The sequence below is a fragment of the Cibotium barometz genome, chromosome 44 (genome assembly GCF_041138505.1).
Source record: "Cibotium barometz isolate CiBa-2024 chromosome 44, ASM4113850v1, whole genome shotgun sequence".
In the NCBI taxonomy this organism is placed as follows: Eukaryota; Viridiplantae; Streptophyta; class Polypodiopsida; order Cyatheales; family Cibotiaceae; genus Cibotium; species Cibotium barometz.
This window is the reverse complement of record NC_141089.1, coordinates 31,920,089-31,937,528: the sequence shown is the minus strand read 5'-3', so window position 1 is coordinate 31,937,528 and position 17,440 is coordinate 31,920,089. Positions and strand designations below refer to the sequence as shown.

General features: G+C 52.1%; 1 protein-coding gene across 2 annotated transcripts in view; it reads left to right on the top strand.

The window, feature by feature from the left end:
- The window catches only part of LOC147613213 (peroxisomal acyl-coenzyme A oxidase 1-like), a 103,808-nt gene that overhangs the window by 72,623 nt on the left and 13,745 nt on the right, over positions 1 to 17,440 (top strand). For both annotated transcript variants that reach the window (XM_086782479.1, XM_086782480.1), the window contains one exon: positions 3,874 to 3,984. In XM_086782479.1, coding sequence (XP_086638605.1) covers positions 3,874 to 3,984 — 111 coding nt within the window. The remainder of the gene's footprint in view (positions 1 to 3,873; positions 3,985 to 17,440) is intronic.

Genomic DNA, 17,440 nt, shown 5'->3' with positions numbered 1-17,440 from the left:
GCCTGTGTGGTATTTGTACTCTATCCTCTTCTCCTCCAGGCTCTCCAGTGAAGTATGGGCTGCCTCCTAGGGACTCTCTCGGGTTTACTCCTGAAGCCGTTGAAGAGAGGCTAAGCTGCATTGAAGGCTCCTCTCCTACTCTCTAAATGTGCCAAGTCTCTCCTGGAAGGAACGAGCTAGTCTCTAGCAGTGTAGCATCCAGATTGGTTGCTACCTACCCAGGAGAAAAACTGTGGGATGTCCAAATCTCCTCAATCCGATCGAATGGAAGGGTTCTGAAGCAAGCAGTCCAGAGTCCTCGTTGAGTGTTGGTTGTCCGCCTGGCCTGGCTCTACCAGGGTGAGAATCAATGATACCTGTTCGGAGAATGTCGTGCCGACGAGGGTGGCAATCATGCCTTACCTATCGCAGCCCCACTCATCCACATAGAAGCAGTCAAGATGTGAAAGAGTAGGCATCTCGGCACGTCGGTCAAAGCAGGAGAAGGTGAGGCTGCGAGATGATGTAGAAGAGAAGCTCCTCCCAAAGTGCGGCATGCTCGGGGCCTCGGGGCGAGAGACTGTTGGGTCAGGGCACCACCACTGCATCCTTGGGATCCTCAAGCATGTTGAAGTCTCCACCCATGCACCAAGAGTCTACCATGGGGAGTACCTATAGGCTATCGCACATGAAGCTAAAAGGTCGTGCACCTATGTGAGGAGCCTAAGTCGGGTTGTAACATGTGGAAGCTTACAGATAGGATTATACTTTGATAATAAATATTCAACACCTTGGTTCCTGACGATTGCTAGAGATTGTTAGGTTGGGGCACCCACCACTGCGTCCTCGGGATCCTAAAGCATGTTGAAGTCTCCACCCATGCACCAAGAGTCTACCATAGGGAGTACCTATAGGCTATCGCACATGAAGCTAAAAGGTTGTGCACTTATGGTCCCATTGGGGGTGTCTATGTGAGGAGCCCAAGTCGGGTTGTAACATGTGGAAGCTTACAGATGCGCAGGGTAACAAGAATGCAATGCAGATCAACCTAGCTCCAACTAGTACCATAATGGGGGTGTAATATGTGATACATAGGCGATGGCGAGGCAAAAATACCTCGGAGCATGATCTCCGGGTGTGAGTGTAATTGAGCTAGCTGCTCCTGGATATGGTGCTGATGTCGAGCCTATATCTCTGTGATCTTCCTCTGATGTAGTCTGGGAGTCTGGTAGCCTGGTGCTCTCGGTCTCCGTCTAGCCCGGAGGTCCGTAGCGCATTGAAGTGTAATCCCCTCCTGTGTCAAGGTAGGCACTGGGATAGATCTCTGGAAGAAATCAGTGAGCTGGAGCTGTCGCCCACCTCTCCCTGTGGTATGAGAGAGAGAGAGAGAGAGAGAGAGAGAGAGAGAGAGAGAGGAAGAAGAAGAAGAAGACGAAAGACAAAGTACACCCGATTGGGTCCAAATACCCTTTGAAGGCCCCCCACCAAAGACTGGTGTATTGCTTTATTGAATGATGAGAAAAAGACTGACTTTTTGTAGGTCCACGTTGGCTGTAAATCTGCAGCCTGTAGTGTCCTGACTCTTGACCTTCAAGCTCATCGTTTACTTAGACTTCCCTTGGCTGTCCTGGCCCTTGAAGCACTTCAACACTCATGGATTATGAGATGGTGAAAACCTAGACAAGCCCATTCTTATATACTTTTCACATATGCTGGTCGGTGAGCTGAATTGGCTGTCAACCTGCTTAAATAAGCTCCACGACCTGTTAATTCAGCCAAAATCTGTTGCCTTTTCATATGTGGCCACCAAAGTAGCTGGCCGCCCTGTAGTAGGGCTGCCCATGTACCGGCCGAATGAGGAAGCCCAAGAGGCCTATATCGACTTGAGTGAGGCTTGAATATGGGACTAAAATCAGGTAAAGGACTAGAGATAAAGCTGCAAGAGTCGACTGCAGAAAAGGAAGATCTATAGAAAAATTTTGACAAGGCTCCTCAAAGTCAGTAGGATTGACCTCAAAAAACAGATTGCAGAGATGGAATCCACGAGGAAAGACCTACATGAGCAGCAGCAACAGCAGAAGACCCTTGCTGAATGGAAAAATGCTTTGTGCACCAGTGCAGCTTGGGATCAAGATGCATGGAAAGAAAAAATGAAGAGGATGCAGGCAGAGAGGGAAAAACAAGAGAAACTGTTCCCAACAGAAACTCGGCCAAGCAATGTTTGGTCTGAGGAGAAGAGGAAGTACGAAGCAGAGCTGAAAGAGAGGATCCATGAAGTTGACAGGTACAAAGGCTTTCTCCACCCACAAGATCTTAGAGTTGCATAATGTGGCCATGCAATACATATACCTGCCCAAGTGCCTAAAGTATAGGTTTTATATGTTTTACCCCCAATTTCAAAAGTGAACAGGATGCAGGTAGAGAGGGAAAAACAAGAGAGTGTTCTCAACAGAAACTAGGGCAAGCAGTGTTCGGTCTGAGGAGAAGAGGAAGTTGGAAGCAGACCTGAAAGAGAGATCCATGATGTTGACAGGTACAAAGGTTTTCTCCACAAGATCTGTCACGTGCATGCTCGTGCCATGGCTAATCCTCGGCATGAACAGCCTAATCCCTGATTTAATCCATTAGTTAGGACAACATTTAGGTCATCATCTTCATTACCATCAGTTTTAGCATCATCATCATCATCATCAGCAGTACCATCATCATCATCAGCAGCAGCAGCATCAACATCACCATCATTACCATGAGGGCTTGGGACCCCTGTCGGTGGCCGACCAGCATCCTCAGCATATATAAAAGCATGAGACATCATTTCAGTCATTCATTCAGTAGTTTCATCAATATAGAAAGTCTAGCCATCAGTAGAAGTCATGTAAGGGGCCAGAGGTCACCCCTCCGGGACTGACCAAGGGCCTAATCATGTACATACATTCAGCAACCTTTTTGTACCATATAATACAAAGAAAACCTTGACACCAATCTCTCTCTCCTCTGTCTTAATCAAGTTTAAATCTGCATCTTGTGCTTATCAGGCTTCGGGTTGTGGATTAGTCAGCAAGGCTTCCACACATGCAACATTGGTATCAGAGCATTCAGGCTCAACCCACTAAGCATAGTCCGAAGGAAGGTGCACAATTCTAGCAGAAGAATGCACCAGGGTAGCAAATGGAGTGGTTTGTAGTAGGCGAAGCTAGAGGAAGCATTCCCTGAGGGTATGTACACAGAACCGGTACATCATGAAGCTCTCATATCAGTTCCGAAGGCCTAGCAACATGCGTGATCGGTTCTAACGGCAAGTGACCTGCCGTTGTGTTAAGGGTGAGGGATAGCCGGCATGGGGACAACAATGGAACAGATGCTCAATTCTTCAGCAAGACTTGGAAGTGGAGATCAGGAGTGGAAGGTGTTCAGACAAAAATACTAGTCAAAGTCAAAGTTAGAAGTAGAAGTTTAAGGTCAGCACTCCAAGGAGGAAGGATAATAGAGTGTCCACCCCGTCATCAAGTTTACTCTCTCTTCTGTCCTCTGTCTGAATCATGTTTAAATCAACATCTTGTTCTTAATTAGGCTTAGGGCTGTGGATCAGTATAGCAAGGCTTCTGCGCATGCAACAAGAGCTTAGAGGCACATAATGTGGCCATACAATACATATACTTGCCCAAGTGCCTAAATTATAGGTTTTATATGTTTTACCCCAGATTAGCACATCTATTCTTCATACTCTGTGGTATTGATTCTTGCCTATAATTTAAGCAATGCTAAGAGTAGTTATTTTGCTGTATTTTTGGTGTTTAAATGGGTGCTTATTGGAAGCATATTTACAATTGATTATGCTGGATACTCAACTAACACAATCAAGATACCTTTTTTTGGTTTGCAAACTTTTGGCAGGCAAAGATTTTTTGGATGACGTGCTGCTTTTGGAAGCTTTTGAAGAAAGGTCAATGCAGCTTATCAATCAATGTGCAAAGAGGGTACTTGGAGTGTCTGATTTTCAGTCTGGTATGCTATAAGAAGACTTAAAAATTGATGTTGTCCATTAATCGAACATGCTGTAACTTGTCGACATTATTGTGGGTGATGAAGGCAATTTACAGTGCATGGTGCTTTCATGTCTTATTTGTTTGACCGATTAGACTGTTTCAGAAGCCACATATGTAAACTAATTGTGCATATGGACATATGTATGCAGTATCAATAATGAGTTTCGCAATTTGTTTATACAATCTGCTCGTTTCGTGTTCGCAGTATCAATAATTGGGGGGGGGGGTCTCATGTGCTGTGGAGAGAGAACAACTAGGAACGTGACTGTCGGGACAGTGTGTCAGATTCTTGTTAGAGTATACCGCCCGTACTATAGTGAACATATCTGTAACTTTCTTTTAATAGGGTTTGGATTAGGAAAATATACTCTCTGAATCAGCAAAAGTCATCAAATTTATGCCATGTCAGGATAGTTACGTTCTAGAGGCTTGTCTTTAACTTGACCAAAAGATCCTTTTTTTTAACCCCACATTTATAGGCTAGAATCTAGTAGGTACTTCTAGAAAAAGATTTAAGAAATTGAGCAGAAAAATTGCTTGAAACTTTCCAACAAATTTTCCCTTGTACATTCTTTTTTTAAGCAATTCAAGCTATTTCTCTTTGCAAACAAATCAAATCTTTGTTCCTATCGTGTTCATTGCTTTGCTAAGCTCCTTAAATTTTACGACGAGTGCTCCTTGGTTCTTATTTTTAGCTTGTGGATGTGCTCTGCGCACCTTTCCTCACTCTTCTAAAAGCCGTATGCATATTTTTGAAGCTCATGGCCATTTTTTCTCAATGTAGCTTACTAGTTCCATCATTCTAGTGTGAGACCTATCTCAGCTCCATTGGAGGGACCGCTTTGGAGCTTGGATCAATTTTGCAGAAGAGCTTCATGAGGAGACAAGCAGCAAGGGGGAAGACACATTTGGAATTTCTTTTGGATCGAATTCAAGTATGGTGTCTTTTCGAAAAATCCCCTTAATGAGAGAGGTAAGCTTGATGGGTGCAATCACTCCATTTGGAAATTAAGATTGAAGAATGATTGAAAACGTTTACTTACGAGGAAGAAATCTCCCAATGGAGGAAAAGGTCGAGAGGATTTTGCTATCACAGGGATGACCATCTGTGAATAACATCATTCCTCTTGTTCAAGATGCATCAACAGCTAAGGTGGCTTGGGAACCTCTAGAAAGTCATTCCAAGATTGTGAATGAGTTTATTAAGGGAGCCGCTATACACTCTAAACATGCAAAGGAGATTTAATTTCTGAATATTTGAAGGAGAGGAAGGAGGAGACTACGGTTTTTGCAACCAAGCATAATGGCAAAGGAAAATGTTTTCCAAGGAAGGCAGCACAACCAAGTCAACAAAGGAGCAATGGCTGAAGAAAAGGAAGAAGCTAACTTAGCCTTGTAAAGTGTGATAGATTTGCAAGTTATGAACAAGCAGTAGAAGTCCATCTGATGCAAATCTATACATTGACAGGTAAGGTGAAGACAAACTGATCATAATTGTAAACGTGAAAGACTTGATTATCACAGGTAATAAGCAAGAAAAAAGGAATAAAGGATGCATTGAAAAAGAACTTCAACGTGACAGATATTGGACTGCTTCACTTATATCTTGGGCTAGAAGTATGTATCACAAAGAATGATCATATTGATGTATCACACAAGGAAGATCTTGCGAAGATTCCACATGAGCAAATGATCACAAACTCTCAAGGGAAGATAAAATTGCATTAACGGATTCCACTCGATAGAGGAGTTTGGTAGAAACTAATTATATTTGATGCATGCTAGGCCAGATATGTGCTATTCAATAGGAGTGCTCAGTTAATTCGCTTCAAAGCCTAGAGAAACACATTGGAAGGCTGCAAAATAGATACTTACAGGGAACACAAGGCTCTGGCATTCCCTACTAAATGCTACATGATTCAATACTAAGTGGGTATAGTGATTCAGATTGGTAGGAGTCAAAGACACTACAAGTCTACGCTTCACTGTTGGCACAGGCTTTATTTTGTTGGAGCAATGAGAAGCAAGAAATCACACTAAGTCCATACCTGCTTAGTATTGGATCTCCCAAATTCTTCATCGATGGGGCTGTTTGAATTTACCACCAGTAATATACTTAATCATTTCTGTAAATTACTTTTCATAGGGTTTGCACGAGGAAAATATAATTACATTTTTGGAAAGAACTTTCTGATGATATGCATCAGCAAACGTAGTGTGTCATCAAATTTTGCAATGTCAACATAGATTTTCTAGAGGCTTCTCTTATACTTGACCAACAGATCTTAACCCAAAAATATCATCAAATTTCATGCTTGTTTTGCAAGTATAAATGGAGGTCGTCTCTTCCCTATGAGAAAAAGTCCTCTTAGTCCTAGGCAAAGGGATTGAAGTGAAGCGAGCTGGAGCTCCCCTAGCATTTGATTGTCGCCTTCCTTCGCCATCTCGTCCCCCATTCCCTCCTGTGCATTCTGTGCGCTGCTCCCTTCACCCACCTTCGAACCCGAGACCATCTCCTGAGCCCCGTCTTCCAGCCCTTTGAGCCTCAGCCACTGGCCTTTGTGCCTTCCTGTGCATTCCGCCTTCTTGCTCCACCTCCGCCCGTTTTCCTTTGCCCCCCCACCCTTTCTTGCCCACCTTTTCATGCTGCCTCTATCCGCCCACCCTTCTCTCTTCTGCCGCCAGCTCCTTCTCCAGCCTCTCTTTTTGCCTTAGTCCTTCCGGGCCTCTGCCCTTTCCCATCCTTCGTCCCTGGTCCCGCTCCTTTTCCTCCCCCGCTGCCTCCTCGGCAATTTCCAGCGTCCGTCATCCCCAGCCGAGGCCTCCGTCCGTTCCCTATTGACCTCCAGCTCTTAGCTTTGATTGTATCCTCCCTCGCCACCTCTTCTTTGGTTTGTAAGATCGTAAGGAGCCATCCTGCATGGAGACAAATCCAGGATTTTCTCCAGGCAGCCCTCATCGACAAGCACGGCAAAATCACTAGCATTTGTTTTCTTGGGCTTGGCTACTCTCATGTGGAGTTTGATTCACGCGCAGAGCGGCTGATTGTGTGATGCAACAGAGTGCCGTCGCAATACGCAGCGCTGAGGCGTTCTTCGCCAGACGGCACCATGGTTTCTCCCTTGCATCCTACCCCTTGGAAGGTGTTTCCCAATGACTGTATGCTTCCCCGGCCTCCGGAAGGAGTATCACCCACTGATTCGATGAATTGGACAATCGATAAGACAGGTTTTGGAGTCCTCTCTAACGGCCGCATCAGTGGTCGCCAAGACAGCGAGCATCCCTGGAGGATCTTCCACAGGTTATTGCACTGCTAAGCCTCTAGGGCGACCCAATTCTTCAGTGGATAGGGTATGCCGGTCTCCATGGCTAGTGCTTCATCTTCAGGTAGATGGGCCTCCTTGCTCGATCCTGCCCTTGGCATCAAGCCCCCCGCCCCGCCCCGCCCCGCCACCCTCACCCTCACCCTCACCCTCACCCTCACCCTCGGCCTCAATAGGCACACAATTGACGAGACCATGGAAAACAGGGCCCGAGTCCAGGGTAGATGTACATGTCCAGCCGACCCCAGCGGCCTAGCCTCCCTCCCAGGCTCAGCAAGAGGAGGACACTAGCTGTTGTCACACAGTCCAGGGTGAAGGTCCTTGTCCAACCGACCCCAACGGCCCAATCTCCCTCCTAGGCTTAGCAAGAGAAAGACACTAGCGGCTGGTAGTTTCCCTCGGTTTTCCTCCCCCTCCTGTGACCCCCTTGTCTCCCCTCCCCCTCCTTCCAGCCTTCCCTATCCATTCCTAGCGCCCTTCTGCTGCGCCCGACTCCCTCCAGAGTCAGCAGCCTAGCCCAACCAGGTGACAGATACATCGGTTCACAAATCCTGTGGAGATGACTATTGCAGCCTCCCCACCGCCCCCCCCCCCCCCCCCCCCCCCTAACAAGGCAAAATCTTTCCCCGTGAAATTTCGCTTGCTCTCCCATTCCATGATCGTAAGATGATTAGTCCATTGACTCAACTCTCTCTTAATCTTTCAAGATATGTCACATCATTAGGGTGTCTTGCAATATGGGTGTTCCTTCATGCATTTAGTTATGTCTCACTCACTTTAATAAACATATACTAACTCTCTTTAAGCATATGAGACAATGATCACATCATAGCTCACAAGTGAGCCGTCACGACATAGAGTACGATTCTTTTAAACTTTTATTGCATTTAAAAGTACCATCACACATTGTTGTTATTCATAGTAATGTTCATTACATATGATAACCAAGTGCAACCGCTAAAGACAATCCATCATAGAGATGAGATGTGTACACCAAGTAGATAATAGATCTCCTTTTATTAAGATACATCTTATACATATTTAATTGTCCTTCGATGAAGAACCCGCAACTTGATCTTTGATGTGTACACTATTGTGTACTCATGTGTCGTTCTTGTGTGCCACTCTTTTTCTTGAGCACACTCGAACTCTTTCTCCACATGAGAATGCCTGGCACATGAGAAGCCATGCGCAAGCTATCATCATAGAGTGCGCCTTGTGCATTCCCAGCGTCCGCTTGGTGCTAACGAGTTTCCTGGTCGCGAACCTAGTGGTCACTCTACTCATTAGTGATCCACTAGAACACTCTCTACCTATCTCCAAGTGTGTAGGCAAGTTGACCTCTCCTCGGTCATGGTTTGCAAGGACTACTCCGTCAGCCACTTATCTCACTTGCCTCTAGGACTTCCATACGAAAGTCCCAAGACGCCGCGTGCCTTCATGCTGGTGTTGCTTGTCCAAGCACACTCCATTGTATTCGTCCGAAGTCCCTAACTCCTAGGCATCTAACTCTCAACCTGAACTAGACTACCTACAACTCGACACTCACTATCAAGTGGTCACTGTATCGACTTCACCGTCCGACTCCCCATAACGGCTTATCGATGATGTTACTTAAGTGGACACTCTATGAGGATGGCAAGGTGCCGACCTCACGTACAGTGAAGCACGGTTGCACACCCCAACTAGCCCAATGTCCTATCGGCTCGACTGTCCATCTTCGGCCTCTTGTTGTATCTACACTCCAAGCTGTGCACAACCCGTCGTGATGCTTGGTCAACCATAGTGTTAGACTAACTCCAACTCCTTAAAGAGTCACTCCGTCGACTTTTACGTGCGTACCACTATTAGGTCTACTCATGCTAGAGCTTCGTTCTCACGATCCATCGTATGGGTGGCCTCCTAGGTGTGTGCTTGCTCTCTTCATGAGCATCCCCCAAAGGTCCGCCATTATGGTACCTTGTCCATGTGTATGCTGGTCGGCTCCAAGACACGGCCTAGCCATGCCCCTGCTGACACACCATCAGCCTTTGTGACTCGGCCCGATCCATGGCACAGCGGCCTTACAAGGTCCACCCATAACACATGACCGACCGCCTTCTACGGAAGGCGGCTTGCCTCTCCATGGCCTATGGCACACTGGCAGCCAACTCCATGACTACCTCCGCACACAGCTCCGTCAAGGCTATGCGCTTGCTCCATGGTCCGTGCCCCACCATGCATGGCTAGCACCCAGCCATGCAACCTTAACCTTCCAAGGTCGCTTGATTAATGAGCGGACTCGTTACACCCTCCCCCTCTCCCCCCCTTCTTGGGGACGCATGTTGACCATGCCCCCCTTAGATGCCTCTTGTTGAGGCCAGAGAGTTTTCGGAGATTGAGGCCAGAGAGTTCTCGGAGATTGTGGCTCCTCTCCCCATTTGTGTTGTCTTCCACCACACCCGGGGCAGTGGAGCGGCGGTCCTCTCTTTCACACTCAACGTCGCTCCGGGAAGGAGTGGGATTGCCTACGCTATCCAGTCTCAGGCGGTCTCTCTAGCTCAGAACCTGGGAGAAAGCTGTTTAGTCGACACTGTCGCCCTCTTTTATGCTTTAGCCTGCACGAAGCTAGCAAGTTCGTGCCTCCGATATCAGGATGGAAACATTGACGCCCTGATCTTGGAGATGATAGTGTATGTGTTCCTCCACGTAGCAGTCACTGTCCCTATCAGGCCCTTCTTCCAATTCCTTTATTGTGATGGATGGAGCACAAAGCAAGCGTACTGCAGGGCGAGAGCGGAGTGAAGCTTTATGGAGGAGAGGATCAGGGATCACTTGGCTCACATCTAGCCATGGTCAGATTGTGTTTATTCCCCCTCCAAACCGACCCTAAAGACCCTCCGTGGAGAGGGTGTCTTGAGCACGTTCACTCCTCCCATCCTTAGTTGTGCAGAATGTTCACAGGATGGGGGGGGGGGGGGGGGGGGGGGGCACCTCCATCGTAAAAGAGGGGTACTTGTTCAGCAGCTTCAGAGAGCCTGCACAGGAGGCCCAGTTGTTCTCTTGTTCCTGCAGAAACATCACCTTTCAGCAGGGCGCACCCGCAAATGCGGGAAGATTTTTCCCGGATGCAGCCATACCTTTTGATCCCCCGCTTTCAGCCCTGAGGGGAACCAGGGAGGGGTGTGCATTTCAGTCAACGAGCAGCTGCTTCCGTTGGTGCTGGATTTAGACATCATTGTTCAAGGGACGGCGTAGTACATTATAGTCGGGGTTGGGGAGGGGTCTCCTCAACATTTATGCCCCCAATAAGGTGGTGGGGCGGACTAAGTTCTGGGCCCGGGTGAGATAGGCACTTCCCCAGGCAGATTTTTGGTGCACACGTGGAGATTTTAACATGCTGGAGGACCCAAATGACAGGCCGGGAGGAGGCTTGGATACTAGTTAGTCTCATCAATTTGTAGCTCTCAAATTTTCTCCTATATATATTTTTAAAAAGCAATAAACTTCTTTCTCTTCCCAAACATTTTTCTGTTTTATAATCTCTCATTTATATGATATATATGTACATTCATATTGTATCTACCCTGTTTTCAGTGCTTTGCTAAGCTCCCTCAAGTTTACAACATGTTGAAAACATGTGTGGTTTTGAATCAGTGGCCACTTCCTATGAGACATAAGCAATAAGATCCTATGTCATGTAAGACTTCCGACAATCTGCTCCTGCGAGCTCCGCCTCCTCCCCCCTCCCGCTGCTTCTCGCCGTCTCGCCCCCCCCTCTCCCCCCCGCCTGTCCCCCGCCTTCTCCTCCGCCCTCTCCCCCGCCTCCTTCCTCGCATCCTTCCTCGCCATCTCTCCCCCGCCTTCTTCCTCGCATCCTCCCCCGCCATCTCTCCCCCGCCTTCTTCCCCGCATCCTCCCCCGCCTCCTTCCTCGCATCCTCCCCCGCCATCTCTCACCCCCCCGCTTTCTCCTCCTCCGCCTCCTTCCGCGTTTCCTCCCCCGCCATCTCCCCCCCCCCCCCCCCCCTCCCTCGCTTCCTTCCCCCGCCATCTCTACCCCCCCGCCTTCTCCTCCGCCTCGCTTCTCTCCCCCGCCTTCTCCCCCGCTGCGCGGCTCTTCCCCCCCGCCTTCTCCCTCACCTCCCCTTCCGTCTCGCCCCTCCCTCCACCGCTAGCTCCCCCGCCTCAGCTCCCCCCTCCCCCCCCCCCCCTGCTCCGCCCCCGCTATCCTCTAACCTTCCGCCTCTCCGTTTCCTCGTAGGGCTGTGTCCCTCCCGTTGGTGACCCCGGTTTCTGGCCTTTTCCCTCTGGAGGACTCCATGGAAGCCACTCCGACTACCCCTGCCGATTCCGGTCTCCGTCTGGACTTCACAGCTGCAGATCATCAGTTGTTTGTTTCCACAGTTTCCGCTCTTGAGGCCTCCTCCTTGGTCTGCAAGATAGTGGGTAGCCGTCCGATGCGGAGAGAGCTTCGCGACCTTCTGCAAGGCAGCCTCGTTGGCGTGCCTGCCAAGATCGTCAGCGTCGATTTTTTGGGACGTGGCTACTACCAGGTGGATTTCGAGTCCCCCCAGGCAGCTCAAATGGTGCTGGCTCGGAGCCCCATTGCCCTCCGCTCATCCCGGGCGTTCCTGGCGCGATGGACTCACGGTTTCGACCCCGCTTCTGACCCGCTAGCAGGCGCGACAGGTTTCCCCATCACTATCTCTTTCCTGGACTCCGCAGGGAGTACTTGCCCCTCTTGTCATCCATTGGCAAGGCGTTCGGACAGGTGGTGGAGACGCCTCAGACAGCGGCTTCAGTGATAGCTCGGGCAGCAGGACTCCCGGCCATTCGTGTTGTGGTTCCGTCACCGGAGTCCCTCCCGAAGACGATCCTTCTCCCTTGTCTTTCTGGAGGACGTCTGATACAGCGCGTGGAGTATTCGGGCCTCCCCAGCCAGTGCTACATCTGTCGGGAGATGGGCCACCTCGCACGCGCCTGTCCCCGCAAGGGGGTTCATCCTTCACGCTCTGCCGCCTCTGGACCCCCTTCAGGAGACCCGAGGCCATCCACCTCAGAGACCGGACATCCCTGGCTCGTCTCAGCAGGCGCCATCATCTGACGAGCAGGCCCCGGCGGAGGATGCCGCGCAGACCCAGGAGGCTGGCGGATGGCAGGAGGTTCGCCGGCGGAAACGCCCGGCCCGCAGGGACCTTCGCAGACGCCAGCAGGCAGCACAGGCTAGCGGACAGGCTGGCGGACAGGCGACTCCGGCTGGCGTTCAGGCACCTACCCGCACTTATGCTCCAGTCAGGGATAGGCGGCCAGCAGGTCCCACCCCGATGGACGAGAATTTAGACTCAGTGCCCATTGAGGCCGCCAGTGGAGCCCCCCACGTGGAGACCCCGCTCCCGCCTCCCCCCGCGGGGGGCCCCGCCCCCTCCATGGAGCAAAATGCTGAGGATCCCGGGCCGCACTCTGCGACCCCCGGCTCCTCTTCCCCTCACTCGGAGAGCACTCCTTCCACCCCCCCTCACCCCCCCAGCCCCCCCCCCCCTCCCGCCTCCCCCGGCGGCCCCCCCTGACACCTATCCTCCGGCAGATACCTCTCCATCCTCTCCACGCTCTCCCCCCTCCTCTCCGCGAGCCACCATTCCTCCCTCGGCCTCTCCAGGATACTCCGCCAGACCACCCACTGCCCCGGGGCAGCGCAGCTGGGTAGTCCAGCGGCGGCTGTTCCACCGCCACTCCGGGCCGGTGGAGATGGCGATCCTAGCTTCGCCCGCCCACAGAGTTCTCTCCAGCCTCCCCTGGGGGGCCCCCGCGAGTGATGGGGCTCCCAGTGGATTACGGTTTTTTCAGGTGTCTCCAGCTGGATGCTGGCCCGTTCGAGACACTGGTCGCGCCCTTGCGAGTTTGCGTGGTGTGCCATCCCTCTCGTTCTCCTTCAGTGGTGAGCAGCATGGTGGCCTTCTCCTTTCCTCTCAGTGTTGCCCCAGACACAGCATGGGATTGCAACTCTGTAGAGGAAGTTTTGCGTGATCAGATACTGGAGTTTTCTCACCACTTCAGTGACCTGGGGCTCACGGACCTATTGCAGACCCGATTACACTCAGCCCGCATGAGCTTGTTTGGTATAGGAGATTGGCGGGCGGATCCGGTCCACACCTCAGTTGAGGCGCTGCTCTACTGATTCTCGTCCATGCCGCCCCGAGGGTGCAGCCTACCTTTAGATACATATATGCAGAGGATTGGTCTCACGCCTATGCCCTGGCCAGGGCGAAGGCGGAGTGGGGCTGGACACAGAGACAGGTCACCCTCTTTTTGGAGAGACTCCGCACTCGGAGAGACAGTGACTATTCTCCCTCCAAGCCGGCGCCCAAGACTCACAGAGTGGAGGGCAGATCATCCGGGCCGGCTGAGAGGGGTGAGCCAGTGGTGGCTGCTTCACTTGCCATAGCTCATCCATAAGGATCCTCTCATGGAACATCCAAGGTCTTGGTGGACATCGCTGCCACATTGGTCGGGGCAGACTTCGCCAGGAGATCCAGAGGGCTCTCGTTGGAGGACCCATAGATATCCTTTTCATCCAGGAGCACCACCTTTCTGCTGGGCGTACCCGCACCTGCGGGAAGATCTTGCCAGGCAGGAGTCACACTTTTTGGTCACCGGCATATGGCTCCCAGGGGAACCAGGGTGGAGTATGCATCTCAATCAGCGAGCAGCTTCTATCCGAGGTTGTGGATTCTGGCACTCTGGTCCAGGGTCGAGCGCAGTGGATCATCCTTCGGGTTGGGGAAGACCGCATTGGCTTCCTCAACTTCTACGCCCCTAATGGGGCGACCGGGAGAGCCGAGTTCTGGAGCACCACTAGGCAGTCCCTCCCCATGGCAGACCATTGGTGCCTAGGGGGGGATTGCAACATGCTGGAGGATGCAGAGGACAGGATGGGGGGCAGCCAGGAGACCATTCATGGGCCGGAGCTCGCTGCCTGGAAGGAACTAGTGCTGCAGGTGAGAGGCCAGGATCCGTGGACTCTCTCGGAGTTTGGCAGGTTGCAGGGGAGTTTATCTTTCTCGCGCTCGGATAGACGGGCCACAGGAGTTAACCTTTCCCGCATCGACAGGTTTTACATTGATGAGTGGGCTTGTGATAGAGGTGGCACTGTGGGCATACTTGCAGGCTCCTCGTTTTCAGACCACTTTCCAGTGCTTCTCCAGATCGAGGACCCTACGAGAGGAGAGCGAGGCCAGAGCGTCCGGATTCCAGATTGTCTCATAGAGGAGCCCGAGATTGCGACCAGAGTTGAGCAGGTCTGGCAGGAGCTGCAGTTCAGGAGAGGATCGGCAGCCAGCGATCTTGCCAGGGGTTTGCAGGAGATCAGTAGGATGCTCAGGCAGGCTGCCCTGGACCGTCTGGAAGCTTTCAGAGAGCAAGAGAGGAGCCTGCGGAGGAGTCTAGCTTCCCTTCAGAGACTCCAGGAGAGGGATCCTACGAGCCCTAGGATTTCAGAGCAGATGGAGTCAGCTCGCACAGAGATCAGATCCATCGACGAGAGAAGGGTGGAGTTTCGATTCCATGCTCGGGCTTCTTTTTGGACACAGGCTGGAGACAGAGTGACTCGAGATTTCTTTGAGGCGATAGGGCCTCGCTTCAGACGAGAGGGTCTCAGGCGTCTTCGGCAGGCCGATGGCCAGGTAGTGGTGGATCCCCCCAGGGTTCGGGCGATAGCCACAGATTTTTACAAGGATCTGCTCTCTGCTGAGCCAGCAGATGACAGGGTGAGAGAGGCTCGGGAGGCAGTCTGGAGCTTCACGAGACCGGTTGTGCCGGCCCATTTGCAGCACTCCCTTCTCTCCCCCTTCTCGGATACGGAACTGGAGGAGGCCCTTCAGGCACTTCCTCGGGGCAAATGCCCAGGAGAGGACGGTCTCTCAGTGGCTTTCTTCCAGAGGTACTGGGGTCTCTTGCATAGGGGTTTCAGATTGGCATTCCAGGAGATTATGGAGTCGGGAGACATGCCGGACAGCATGGCAGAGGGGTTGATTCACTTGATCCCCAAAGAGGGAGGAGACAGACTGGAGATTAGACAGTGGAGACCGATCACCTTGCTAGGCACGGCCTACAAGGTCCTAGCTAAGGCGATCAGCAGGCGGCTTCAGCCTCACCTTCCGGACATCATCCACTCCACGCAGACAGGCTTCATCCAGGATAGGAGCATCCTGGATAACATCTTCTCTTTCTGGGAGGCTACGGCTTTGGCTAGATTTCGGCAGGAGGATCTGGCAGTGCTCCTTCTCGACTTCGAGAAGGCATATGATCGGGTGGACTGGGCCTTCTTGGAAGGCACTATGGAGAGGATGGGCTTCCCCCCTCAGTGGATCCGTGGGGTCTCTGCACTCTACACATCGGCTCATAGCCAGGTGCTGATACAAGGCATGCGCGGAGAGAGGTTCCAGCTCTCGCGCTCGGTGCGGCAGGGGTGCTCCTTGACGCCCTTTCTTTTTCTTTTTGTGGCGGAGGCCATGAGCACTTTTTTGACGGCACAGGATACAGGTTTGCGGGGCCTCCAGCTCCCCATCCGCACCTCGGAGGAGCTCCTAGACTCGGAGTTTGCGGATGACACTGCTGTCTACTGCTTCGCCTCAGCCATGGACAGGTTTTGCAGAGCTTCGGGCGCTTTGATCAACTGGCACAAGTCGTGTGGGTTGTGGGTCAGTTCTGTGCCCCCCCCCGACTTGGAGGCCAGTTGATGGTTTTCAGTGGCTGCCCCCCGGCACTACAGTGCGCTATTTGGGATGCTATGTGGGCATTGACATATCTCCGGAGCAGCAGATAGCCCCCCTTCTTCTGAGCATTCGGAAGAAGCTTCTGTATTGGAGTACCGCTCGTTTATCTCTGGCTGGCCGAGTGGTTGTGGCCAACCAGGTTCTGCTTGCTACCATGTGGTACATCACTTCTTGCTGGGCCTTCTCTCGGGCGTGCATTGGCCAGGTGCAGAGGCTCATCAGGAACTTTCTTTGGTCTGGTGGCGACGGGCGGCCCGCCAGGGCCAAGGTGGCATGGGCTGTGATCACTCAGCCGAGGGAGAGAGGCGGCCTGGGCATTATTGATCCTATTTGCCAAAGCCGAGCTTTGCTTGGCAAGTTGGTGGTTCGTGGCCTCCTACCAGGCGCTGAGCCGTGGAAGGAGTTTCTTGTTTCCAGGATTCTCAGCCGCACTCCTTCTCTTAGCGGCCCCTGGACCCCCAGCATCAGGTGGATCTTTACAGAGCAGCGATCCAGAGGAGTGGGCCTTGGCTTCGAGGAGCGTTTTGCAGCTAGCCTTCTGAGGGCCTGGGAGCATCTGAGGCCGTCACTCTTCCAGACTGCCTTGGGCACCGATAAGGAGCACCTTAGGCAGCCATTGATCTGGAACCCCTTGATCCGACTTCCCAGTGGTCATATGGTTGGATCGCGATCTCACGTGTCGTGGGGCCCGTTGAGCTCCGGCCCAGCCCAGTCCCTAGACGACTGGATATGTTTTCAGCAGCTGCCTCTAGAGGCTCAGGAGAGGAGACTCAGCGGGATGAGGGGCAGAGAGTTGATGAGGCAGGACATTGAGGCGGCCATCCCCCGGGAGTGGCGGACCCCAGTACAGGACCCTCCACCTCCACAGTGGATGGGCGTCTTTACTCGGCATGAGATCCTTCTAGCGGTCTGCGGCTCAGCAGAGAGAGCCGCCCCACTCACTTTCGAGGTGGGAGAGGGTGGCCAGCTTCAGAGGACCCGACTAGATTTGGATGAGCTCCAGGGTTGTATTTTTCAGAGGGTGCGGGTGGTAGGCTTTTATCAGAGACAGTGGCATGTAGACCCCTCACCGGCCTCGATAGGGGAGGACTTTTCTTGGAGATTATGGGCTTGGGACAGCAGGCCTCTTATTCGCCTTCAGTGGAATCCAGGTGAGTGGCTTTGGCGAGATCCCTACTCGGCCCCTACCAGCCCAGGCATCCCCTTTTTTCAGTACACAGCGAGGCTGGGGCGGCGGATCCAGAGGCACAGGATAGCGGGCACCCCGGCGGCGGCCGAGCATTGGCGGCGACAGGGGCTTTCCCCTGCCTTCCTTAGGGACTTCTGGCAGCGCCTTTGGG